Below are 12,753 nucleotides of genomic sequence, written 5' to 3' on the forward strand. Positions count from 1 at the left end.
CGATGATCACTGGAGCAGCAAAATGCAGCATGGACAAGATGTTCTAGGCCTAAGATAGTGTTTTCACCTGAGATGTTGTTCTAGGCCTAAGATAGTGTTTTCACCTTTTTTTACCAGAATTGACCACTAACAGTCAATAAGTAATAATACAAGAGGGGCAAAAAGACATTATGACTCATCCAGTTAGATAACAGGACCTGCCGGTCATCTACAAAATGACATTAGTAAATGACTGACAGATGGTTTCTTTCCAGTGGATTCACCAAGGAAGTGCCACTGCTACTGTTGACCAATTACTCTGCCTGATACAACTAAGCATTTTCATTGAGTGGATCAGGGAAGGCGTTTGTTTACAATGTGCCAGGGCATCACAGTATAGTGTTAGAGCGACCTCAGGTACTTTATTTAATCACAAATCAGGCATTATATAAATGTCAATTACAGTGCAATAAAATATATCTCTATCTGTTACAGTAATGAATAAGATGAGAAAAAAAATTCAGAATGTCAAATTATTGTTAGCTATGTAAAGACACAAAATGTGGGCTTGCCCTACCTTATATGTATTACATTACATGGTTGAAAGGACATAAAATACAGTCATGCCTAAAATGTAATAGCAAGTCTTTCCCAAGTTCTAGTAATCTTAACTTTTAACTGTACAACTTTTAAGTCTATAATTTCAGAAGAATAAGATTATGCACAGTCATCTTTCTTGAAACCAAATGCAATACCAAACGTTAGTGGATTTGCCTATATACCACAAAGTGGTTCGCCAGTTCCCTGTATCTAGTCTCTTCTCCTCCAGTGAAACACCAATAGAGGAAAGGTAAGAGTAGACCTGTGCTGCTGACCACCTGCTTAGACACAAATCCCCTCCGTCACACAAAACTGTAGTTTGTCTTTTAAGAATGTATCAAATTGAACAATTCCTAAAGAACCTGGCCATTAAGGAAAACAAAAAAAAATGTTTTGAAAGTGAATAAGGGCATTTGTAGAGAAAACACTTTAAGTGTTGGGAGAACTATCATGTATGTCAGGGGTCGGCAATTACGTTTGGACCCGGGCCAATTTTTTTTCAGACAATGGCATCGCGGGCCATAGCTTTTGTAATGGGGGGGGGGGGGGGGGGGGGGGGATTATAGGCCTACTATTTAAATTATTAATCTAACTTTTAAAATGCATTTAATTTAATTCCATTAAAACCGTTTATTTGCTTATGTGCGCTGTTTTTATGCCGCCTGCTGCATCTCCTGTCGTCTCTCATGAAACAGGCGACTTGCCTAGCAACTAGCCGTAACTAATGTGTACAAATATTATTCTTTTGGATGACGTGAATGATTAGCTGAACATTGCTATATGTTAGTTATCGATGCAAAATGTCGTTGTCAAAAGCCTTGAAAAGAAAAATTGATTCAGAATGCAGGACCTACAAAGAAGAATGGAAGCCTGCCTGCATTTATTAATGCCAAGCCTATTAATTTAACGAAACATAGGCTATTTTTGACCTTGCCCACTGGAAGAGGGAGACAGGACACTTTTGTTTTGTTTTTTGCACAAGATTACGCGCACTCGCGTGCCAATACCGTTCCGACCTGTGCGTCATGGATAACTGCAAGGATGTTCCACCTGTTGTTTTGTCACTTTAGTAGGACTATCATCTATACCTCAATAAATGTTCTGAAATTGATGGGATTGCTGTAGGCCTTTTTTTCTTTTTAAAAACATGGGGTTAAAAAAAATGCATTTTTTTTTTTTTTTTATTTAAACAGCAAATTAACGTCATCTCGCGGGCCAGATAGAATAGATGGCGGGCCAAAATTGGCCCGCGGGCCACTATTTGCCGACCCCTGATGTATGTGTACCCATTCATTCAGTGTGAGGTTTTGGGGCGTCTTCTGAACTTTCACCACCAGATGGCCTCATTGTGCCGCTCTGTTTGTGCCGTGTCATCTTTTGCTGAGTCATGTTTTTTGTTGAGTTGACCTTGTTAAGTTAATTGCATGTCACCTGTATCTCATTTGTTTGCCTTTATAAGCCTCCTCTGTTTGTATGCCTGTGCTCAGTCTTGATATTGTCACCTGAAGAGCACGCCGCTTGTAAGTCGCCGGTGCTCTTTTGAATGTTTTGGTTCTCCGGATATTTTTGACCTTTTGGACTCTGAGTTTTGAAACTTTGCTTGGACTTTGCCCTTGCCTTTTGCCCTGAACTTTTTATGGACATTGGACATTTTGAATTTACTGGATCTTCTGTGCGTTGGAGTTTTGTTTCTGGACTTTTGACGATTAACTACTGAGCTTTGAGAACTGACACTTGAGTCTTTATTGTCCCATTCTGGTCTACCCTTTGCCTTTGTTAAAACACCCTTTTTGACACAGTAAAACTCTCAAACCTGACTTCCATTGTCTGCCTCGCTCTGCATTTGAGTCACCTCTTTGGTCTTGTGGTAAAGTGTCTGCCTGCTACGCCGGAGACCAGGGTTCAATCCCTGGGCCGTTCCTGACAATTCAGCTTTTCTTCTTAATGTCACATGAGAGCAGAATTACTGCAAAGACAACTGCTCAAGTTCAGAAAGGGCATTGAGATACTCCTCGTTGTTTTGATCAAACTCCAGGGCTTTCTCGTAGTACTCAATGGCCTCACTTTTCTTCCCTTTTGCCTTATGGATGAATCCCAAGACCCCAAGAGCCTCTCCATCACTGGGATCCCTAATGAGGCGTTTTGATGCCATCTTCAGCTGGTAGGCACTCTGCTTCCCAAAATGTGTGTCTTGCCCAAGTCTCATACACTCTGTGTAGTGGTGGACAGCCTGTGTCTCGGATTTGTTTTGGTAATGGTGGAATTCGCCACAGTAATGGTGTATAATCTGAAGCATGTCAGTTTTCTCCTCAGCCTCTTTTAATATGGTCTTGAACATCTCCTCCGCGGTCGTATTCTCAATATCCTTATTCTGCCCATAGAGGAGTGCAAGTTCAGCCTTGGCTAGAAGGAAGTCTGACCTCAGAGTGATGGCCAGTTGTAGGTGGTACATGCATTGTCCGATGAGCTGTCTGACCTCTTGCCCTCTGCCCCTTGCGTCTCCACGGAGCAGGTCCGTCTTCTTCCTCTTGTGGCACAGAGCCAGCTGATGGTGTAGAAAGGCAGAGTTCTCAGTACGATCTATGGCCCTTTTCAGCAGTGCAATGGCGCGGTCCAGGTTACCACTACAGCGAAAGTTTTTACTGACATAGCGAATAACATGCGGGTTGGTGGGATCCATCTCCAGAGCCTCTTCAATCAGACTCTCAGCCTCATCGTATTTGTCGAAGTCAAACAGCCTCAGGCCAAGCAACACGATTATCTTAGCATTATCCGGGCTTTTCTGTTTGGCCAATCTGAGTTGCTTTACTGCCAGAGAGTCTTCTGCACTTGACTTTTTGATGTCTTCTGTGCGATAGAGAGCGATGGCGTAACCTATGTTCCATTCACTTTCCTCTGGCTCCTGCTCCAAGGCTTTTTCAAAACACTGCTTTGCTCTCTCGTAGTACTTGTAGGCAAACTTGAGGTAGGTCCAGCCCTTCTGACCATAGACATCTGGGTGAAGCACAGTTGGTGACCCAGTGGGGAACTTCTCTTTTATAGCCACAAGCTTTTCCAAGTAACTCTCACACTGGGAGCATGATCCTAGGTGATAGTGTAGCCAGGCCAGGTTGCCATAAGTGAAAATGAGAAACCGCTCACAATCATCACCATGGTATTCCCTTCCCTTCTCTTCTGATTTGAGCAGGTTTGTGAGGGCATCATCTGGGAATCCTTGCAGGTACCTGACATAGGCCAAAAAACAATATGATCGGATTGCCCCAGCTTTCTTGCCCAGGTCCAGCTCTATTTGGTCCTCCAGCCTGGTGTGAAGATCTGACAAGTCAGCACTTTCTTTGGTCAGATCCCAGGTGAAGTGACACTCCAGCTGCTGTAGTTTGGTTTCCAAAGGCCTGTCATCAGAAGGACTGAAACGAGATAAGACAACAGCTTTGTGTTATAACACAATCGTAGACTTCGGTGTTGTACTAAAGTTATTAGCATTTACTTTTGGATTTATTTGTCTTTTTTGTTTGTTTTGCCCAATGCAAACCAGTGTACACCTTGAAGCAGGCTTGACATTTTGTAATTCATGGTGCAGTCATTTCACCTTTATTACCACACAGGTCACATAAAGGCATAAAGGTCACATGCCAGGGCACAAATGCCACAGTAAAATAAAATATTTTCCACCAAGTAAATAACTTCTGATTATATGTTCTGATTAGGAAAAACAATACGAAAAATATACATTCACTTTCACAATTTCAATACATTTACATCTACAAAAATATAGAACCAATGTATTTGTATTCCTTTATAAACCATTCTGCACAGTGAATAATGTGGACTTCTGACATCTCCGTCCATGACAAGAGCGAGAGAAAAACAGAGTAGCCCTGCACCAGCCTATGTGCAGAGTAGGGATTTTCCCAGGAGCATCAGATTTCTCCATGGCAACTGCAGATAGAAGAGGGCACTGTCTGGAATGTTTTGAGTGTCTAGAAAAGCACTATATCAATGTGATGCAATCAAGGAAAACCCTACATGTGGTTGTTTCGTTTCAACCCTCTCTGGTGAAATTTCACCAACTTAAGATTCTGATGCATCCTGGCAGCATTCTGGACACTGTCCCCCAGCAAAATCCTGGATAACATCCTCCCAAAATCTTGGATGTTGCTAGGATGGTATCAGAATCGTAAGTTGGTAAAATTGCACCACGTGAAGGGTTTTCCCAGATCGCATCACAAATGCAATGTGTTGTTGTTGTTAAGCTCTTTTGAGATTGGTGGAAATGTTTAATAGGCTACCTTTTACCTACCTAGTTGAAGTAAACTTAAGATATAAGTATGGGCAAAAAGCTTTTTTTAGTCTTACTTTGACATCAGACATCAGTCCACTTTTAACCGCATCCAGTCATAACATAAATAAGAGACACCTCCGAATTACAAGTGCAAATCTTTATTCAGACATAGTTATTCAAATATCTCTCACTTCAATTTGCTTTCCAAAACAAATACATTTCAGTTGCAATAAAGTGCAAAGTGACTCCAACTTAAAATATGAGAGAAGGAAAGATGCTAAGATGGTGCTCATTATTTCATGGATATGATCAAGCAGGAAAAAGTTAGCACATTTACAAGAACCTTGCCCTGGCAGGGGCCCTAGACATAATGACCAACATTGTTATTATTGTCGAGGTCTGATTTTATAGTCTTTCATAGGACCCAACATTTCTGGCAACACATGCATGACTTAAATATGAAAGTTTAGAAAACACTCTAAAACACACAAAACTGTGGGGTCAATGCACCATAATTATTAACAATGATCTTAGGCATCTTGCATGTTTTTTTTTTACTGCAGTAACAGTCTCTAGATTGTTAGGGGGGCAGGTGTGTTCAAATTCATGGTGAATGAGTGACATGTAGTGGAGTGCGAGTGATTGAGTGTTAAAATTGATGTGCAATTTTTTTAATAATGTTTAATGTGGGATGTATATAGTGATCCCTCATTGGTTTATAGCAGCATTCTATTCTGTTAGTATTTAGAGTCAGTGTGAAGGTAGGCTACATTATAATTTTTTTCTTGCTTACTGTTGTTGTGCCTAAGTCCATCCCACTCTGCCATACAGTATTTTATCGGTGTTTGAGACCTGCTTTTGAATGTGAATAAACAGCAAGAATGCCAATGACACCACCTGACTCTGAGATATCACTATATTATATTATCCTATACTTCACTGCCAAACCAGATCCATTCACATCTGTTCAGCCAAGCAGTGGTGAGATGTCCATGAAAAAGAGTTACTCCAAAGACAAACGAAGCTCACACAGTGCACTGAGATACTCATCATTGTTAAAATCAAACTGCAGAGCTTTCTCATAGCACTCCAATGCCCGGCGCTTCTCTCCCTTTGCCATGTGGACGAATCCCAGAATTCCAAAGGCTTCTCCATCTCTGGGGTCTCTGGCCAGACGTTTCTCAGCCATCTTCTTCAGGGAACGGGCACTCTCCCTCCCCTCAACTGTATCCAGCCCAAGTGTCAAACACTCCTTGTAGTGCTTGGCAGCTAGTGTTTCGGATTTGTTCTGGTGTTGCTGGAACTCACCATAGTAAAGGTGTACTACCTGCACATTGTCGTGGTTCTCCTTTGCTGCTTTGAATGTGTCCTGGAACATCTCTTCGGCCCGGGCAAATTCTTTATTCTGACCGTAGTGCAAGGCAAGATCAGCCATGGCTAATATGAAGTTAGACTTCAGTGTTGTGGCCACTTGCAGGTGATGGATGCACTGTCCGATAAGCTTTTTGACCTCATGACCTTTGCCCCTGGCACCTCCTTTACGGAACAGATCTGTTTTCTTCTTCTTGTAGCACAGAGCTAGCTGATGGTGGAGGAAGGCCGAATTAGCGGTACGGTCCACAGCTCTCTTGAGCAATGCAATGGACCGGTCTACAGAGCCACGTTGGCGGAAGTATTTCCCGACATAGCGAATCACATGGGGGTTGCGAGGATCGATCTCGAGAGCCTCCTCAATCAGCCTCTCAGCCTCATCGTGCTTTTTGAACACCTTCAGTCTCAGGCCTAGCAACACCATTAGAACAGCATCTGATGGGTTTATCTCGATGGCTCGTCTGAGTTGCTTTACCGCCAGCGAGTATTCTAATCTTGACTTGTTCTTTTCTGTGCGGTATAGAGCGATGCCATAGCCAGCGTTCCACTCACTCTCATCTGGCTCCTGCTCTAAGGCTTTTTCGAAACATTGCTTTGCCCGCTCATAGTACTTGTGAGCGAACTTGAGGTAGGTCCAGGCCTTCTGACCATAGACTTCTGGGTGAAGCACAGTCGGGGACCCAGTGGGGAACTTCTCTTTGATAGCCACAAGCTTTTCCAAGTAACTCTCACACTCCGAGTATGATCCTAGGTGATAGTGTAACCAGGCAAGGTTGCCATAGGTGACAATGAGAAATCGCTCACGATCATCACCATGGTATTCCCTTGTAAACTCTTCTGATTTGAGCAGGTGTGTGAGGGCATCATCTGGGAATCCTTGAAGGTACCTGACATAGGCCAAAAAACAATATGATCGGATTGCCCCAGCTTTCTTGCCCAGGTCCAGCTCTGTTTGGTCCTCCAGCCTGGTCTGAAGATCTGACAGGTCTGCACTTTCTTTGGTCAGATCCCAGGTGAAGTGACACTCCAGCTGCTGTAGCTTGGTTTCCAAAGGCATGTCATCAGAAGGACTGAAACGAGATAAGACAACAGCTCTGTGTTATAACACGATCATAGACTTCAGATTTGAACTGCAGTCATTAGCATTTATTTTTTGATTAATTTGTCTGAATGCTTAGTTTTCAGTGCTATGTCAGAATGGCTGAAAACAGATAGGACATGAGCGTGTAAGCATTTATTAAAATATGTGTCCTAGCTGGCAGAAATCTGTATCATTAGCAAATATGAAATTCCTTCACAGTGACCAAGGTGGTTATCCCATGTTTCACAGAGGTGTGCCACTGGATGAGGATATGGTGAGAGATAAGATGGCTGTCCAATACAAACATAGATGTAGAGTTTTACAGTTTTTACTGAATGCTTAAAAACTAACAGTGATTCTTGTAGCACAATAATGCAAATAGCAACAGAGAGTGGTTGTTGATTGAATAATTGTGCAAAGGTGTTTCACACAGACATTACACAAACAATATCTGATAACTGTGAGTAGATTTTTACCATTTGTTCAACACGGTTAATCCAATAGAGCATTTCTATGATAGCTATTCTGTATGTTAAATGCTTTGAAAAAAAGTGTAAAAAATGTGTGAAGCCAATGATAGTGTTAACACAATGGCTACAGATGACTTCTGCTGTTCTAAGGAGGTGAAGATGAAGACCAATTGAATCCCAGTTTCATTAAATGCATCTTAGCAATTGAAGAAAACTGTATATTTTTATTCTGCAACATTAATACATTTATTGTGCAAATATGGTTTGTAACTATAGTAGTGTCCATTTGTTTCCTCTGAGGTAGCTGGGGCAGCCTAGTGTAGGCTACTTAAGTTTTTTCTTGATTTCCAAAGATGCACTTAGTGAAACAGATCCACCTGATCTTTATCTTCGCCCATACAAAAATAGATTTTCATTATTACAGGTTTTACTAAATGCTTAAAAACAAACAGTGATTGTAGCACAATTTCTGAAAATTTTGACACTTGTAGCCAATTCATTCACCACGTTTGCCAAACGTATTGCCATTCACTGCTTGACACTGAGTTTATATCTTTTGTATAGCACATCTTTTTTCAAAATTGCAAACACAACTTACTGCTTTATACCCAGTTTGCAATTTAATAGTATACTTCTAGCAAAACTGTACGCATTTGTATGATTTCACTCTGCAATCGGAGCTTGAGCACTATAAATAAGCCACAGGTGAGCACGTGGTCTGGATTACAAAGTAGGATAATATTGGACAAAGAGTCAGGGCCTGTGTCCACCAATCAGGTTTTTGCGGCAACGACGGCTATTTTTTACAGAAGCGTTTTGCTGCCATGCTAAAAAAAAGGCTCAGTATCACATGATTACGGGAAAAGTTTCTATGTGCTCTGGAACAGCCATGTCTGGATGTGTTCACATATGTGCTCTGGAACAGCCATGTCTCATAACAATATCTTTTCACGTTTTATCAAGATTTGTATCACGTTTTTACATGAAATGATTGTGTTATTTATGAACGCCGCGCAGCGAAGCGGCATTCATATAGGTTTAGTCAGAGTTGTTTTTCTTCAGCGGATTTTTTTTTCTTCAGTAATTTTGTGTCATTGATTCCCGGGACACTGAAAAACCGGGGTAAATTATACTTGTTATAATTATACATTGTTTTTCGCTTTGATCTGTCAATGCTCACTGTGGCTGCAGATGATGACTAGGTCTATGACAAAGAACAGGTTGCCCAAAACAACTAGACATTAGTGAGGAGATATTTGCTGAATATTACAAAAAGTTGCATTTGTGATTAAAAATCGCTTAGCATCACTTTAATTTATTCAAAATGCTCTACTGAACTACTAGTAATTTATGAAGAGAATGCATGATTGACCATCAAACAGACAACAGTGGAGAAATAATCTCTAATACGCAAACAAACAGCAGGCTACACTTCCCCTTTATGAAAGTAAAATATGCTGATTTAAGTTTTCCAGTGCATGTTTTAACAGCTGCAAGAAATAAAGGTTTCAACTGTATCACCCATGTTGTACAATGAGGAAAAAAGCTAATAAAACCTTAAATGCTTTAATTCAGTCAACTCTTAAACCACATTTTCCAAACAATGATCACACAGAAGCGCTCTGGCCAAAAGGACACATTTTGTTTGCAAATGTCTCTAATGCTTACAAAACATTAAACGTTAAAAATGAAACAAGTAAATATTTCCTTTGTGGTCAAATCAGTGTGTGCATTCAATCAATCATTATGTAAAACAAAATTTAAAATTTAGTTATCAATATTGGGAGGTTCAATCTCAATTGTTGCAATGACTGTGCTATTTGTTGATAATTTACATAGTTATGTATAATGTATAATATAATATGTGAAAAAAGGCAAATAAGCATTAATTGTATTATTTCCTCCCAAGATGTCATTGACATGTAAGGCCTACAGTAAGCACCATGACTAATCTATACATTCACTCACAATGTCAATACAACTTCAGTACAATTTTTATTGACATAGACCTACAGTAAGTATTGGGACTAGTCAACTTCTGTACTGCCTTCTTCACCAAATATCCAATGCAACTTTCATCATTACTCTACCTGTGCCTCTCGCCTTTGATCTATGCTTGCAAATAGCAACAGAGATGGCATCTTTTTTAGACAAAGAGTGATTGTTGATTGAAGAGTCTTGCAAAGGAGTTTCACACAGAGACATTTCATATCAATAATTATGCAAACAATATCTGATGTGAATATATTTTTACCATTTGTACAACACAGTTGAATAGTCTTTCTATGAGAGCTACTGTATGTTTTGAAAAAAGTGTAAAAAATGTGAAAATTTGAGAAAAACTGTAATTTACTGTGCTAATTACAGCTTGCCCCATCTGTCCAATAGTCTCTCTAGATGTAACTAGGACATTATCTAGTGCACTTAAGTTTTTTTTTCGATTTCCACAGATGCATAGCCTGGCAGGCCATCCTATATCATTGAAATGTATAGTCTGGAATCGAACCATTCACCTCGCTTAATCCAAGGGGCGGGCAGAGAATTGTCTTTCAAACTGCCTAGGCATGCAATAGGCCAGCGCTACGACCAATCAGAACAAAGAGCAGGAGGACGTGGCCAGAGTGATGAAAACAGTGAACGGGGAAGTAAACTTTTACCGTATCCGGTCGGCAAAACAGCAAATACATCATTCTTCGAAAGGAATGACTTAAGTGCATTGTGTTGCTCAACTTTCAAAGAAAAGCAACAACTCCTCCAAAGTTGACGCCAACGCCGATTCAAACAACCGCTCTTCATTCGCTATAGCCACCTTCCTTGTTGCTACCATCGCAGGACTGTCGTCTTTCTGTTAAGCCCGCCTTAAGACTCTCTAACAAAATAAAGCGCTGTGATTGGATAACGTCCACGGCGTCAGCCAATAGAAATCCCTATGGTTTGATACTAGACGTACAGGCTGAGCAAATTAATTTGCCGCCGCTAGGGTGCGTCTAGATTTCTAGGGTTACAGATGCACTTAGTGAAACTGAAATCCACCTGATCTTCATCTTTGCCTTCTTAGCACAGCACAAGTTATCGCTCATAAATTTGTGTTAACACTTTTTCATTGTTTTCAGACATTTTCAAATATGGTTTTCATAGAAAAACTGCAGACTCTGATAGATATTACTTGCACAATTATGAACTTCTAAAGTCACTGTGTGAAGCTCCTTTGCACAATGGTTCACTCACCAAATCATTCATTATCCATAAGAGATACCATCTCTGTTCTGTGTTATGATTTGGGATCAAAGAGGCCAAATGCACAAAGAAAAACTATATCGGCTATTTGGTGAACAAGGCAGTACGCAAGCTGACAAGTACAGTTGCTATACTGTAGGTCATCATCATCTTACATCATGCTCTGATATGCTTGGTTTTTTTTAGCCTAGTAGATATGAAAAGAAATCAAGAAATGACACAGGCATGGCAAAAACTACAGCTGAACCTCATTATTCAAACATGTATTTCATTCTCCGTTGTGTACTGATTGATTCAAAGCACACACTAATTTGACCACAAGTTATGTTATTTGAAGGAAAGATTTGCTTTTGTTGCATGTTTGTTTAAATGTCACTCACTGTGCAAAGAAAATGTGCCATTTTGGCTATAGTGCTTCTAGCCAGGCCTAATAATTGTTTTGAAAGGGTGATGTCAGAGTTGACAGAACCAAGGAGGGACTTAGCAAGAACAGCCAGGTACACTTTTGCCAACTGGCAACTGAGCTTTGATAAAATCATTATACTGGTAATAAGGAAAATTTTCATCTATAACATTTTACAGTTAAATGTAGCCTTAACCGCTGACATACACTCTGCCATATACTGTAGGTCATATTCGTATGATGACTGATGTCAAACAAAAAGGCCACAACAGAATTCAAAAACTGAACAACATCCCATTAGTTCAACAGTGGTTGCAGCTGACAACTCACAGTCGACTCTATCCCGCTCGTGGGACTGTAATGGGCAGGGGAAATACAGTACTAGCCTAGGCCTTGTCAGCGCACGGGATGGAACGCTGTAAAAAGGTTGGAGCGCACGAACTTTTTAATGAATGATAAATTGCAGTGCAAATAGCCTACACGTAGCCTACCATTCCACCCCTGTTGTAAACATTGATTAAAACAGCTGCTTTTAACTTCACTCTATAGTAGGTATATGTATACTCACTTCATCCTGGAAATTCAGTTCGGTAGACGTTGTATCTCCGTTGTGTTGGTTAGCCTACTTTTGTAGGACAGGTATCCTAAACCTTCTACTCCACAAAATTACTTGCACAAAATTGCCAGCCATTCAGTTTCTGGTGTTTGGTGAAATGAAACCGAAACTGTTGCGTTTGAGTGACTAGCTCTCCGCTGGCCTGGTGCCATGTACTTGGGTGCCATGGGGGAGGGCGGGGAATCGGGGTTGTTAATGTATTAGTTTGCCAATAGTGGAAAATTACCAGATCGTATTCTGTCCCTCTTATGTTTGTGATTGAATAGGGTAAATTTTAGTCTGAACTCCATATGCTAAAGCCTAGGGCCTAATCTAAAATCTGTATTCCATAACAAATCAACAACATGAGGTCAAACCTTCATGGATTAGTAGACTATAAGAGTAAATGCATCAGGGTTTAGGACCATCTGTAGTCCACCTAATTCACTTCTGTGTGCACCTGTCGTGGAAAAAAGCACCGACTCTTAACTTTAATTTAGCATTCTGAACAAAAAACAGCGGAGAACGATCTGAGATGAGTAACCGTTTGTGGCCTTTTATTCACAAGTCCTCCTGGGTACAGCTCTGAATGCACAGAGACTAAGTGTCGCCAGGCAGTAGTTGCGAATGATGGATGTCCTCTGCAGCGGAGACTCCACGACCCAGGCCTTGGGGAGAAGGTGCGCACGTTCTAAAGTTTAATTTCACAATTTCTGCATCTAATATATTCTAATT

At 40.7% G+C, this 12,753-nt stretch overlaps 2 protein-coding genes across 2 annotated transcripts; both read right to left on the bottom strand.

Moving 5' to 3' along the window:
- Positions 1-2,511: 2,511 nt before the first annotated feature.
- On the bottom strand, positions 2,512-4,715 carry LOC143138236 (interferon-induced protein with tetratricopeptide repeats 5-like). The gene is made up of 2 exons (XM_076298735.1): positions 4,651-4,715; positions 2,512-3,986 (listed from the first exon to the last, which is right to left on the bottom strand). Exons 1-2 carry the CDS (start codon positions 4,713-4,715, stop codon positions 2,543-2,545), a joined length of 1,509 nt encoding a protein of 502 aa, XP_076154850.1. The 3' UTR covers positions 2,512-2,542.
- A 288-nt stretch (positions 4,716-5,003) lies between these two features.
- On the bottom strand, positions 5,004-12,136 carry LOC143137727 (interferon-induced protein with tetratricopeptide repeats 5-like). The gene is made up of 2 exons (XM_076298023.1): positions 11,992-12,136; positions 5,004-7,302 (listed from the first exon to the last, which is right to left on the bottom strand). Exons 1-2 carry the CDS (start codon positions 11,994-11,996, stop codon positions 5,865-5,867), a joined length of 1,443 nt encoding a protein of 480 aa, XP_076154138.1. The 5' UTR covers positions 11,997-12,136; the 3' UTR covers positions 5,004-5,864.
- Positions 12,137-12,753: the final 617 nt, after the last annotated feature.

Source organism: Alosa pseudoharengus, unplaced genomic scaffold, assembly GCF_046254945.1.
Source record: "Alosa pseudoharengus isolate Yale_2024_CS ecotype anadromous, Long Island Sound unplaced genomic scaffold, YU_APseudo_1.1 YU_APseudo_1.1_scf_21, whole genome shotgun sequence".
In the NCBI taxonomy this organism is placed as follows: domain Eukaryota; kingdom Metazoa; phylum Chordata; class Actinopteri; order Clupeiformes; family Clupeidae; genus Alosa; species Alosa pseudoharengus.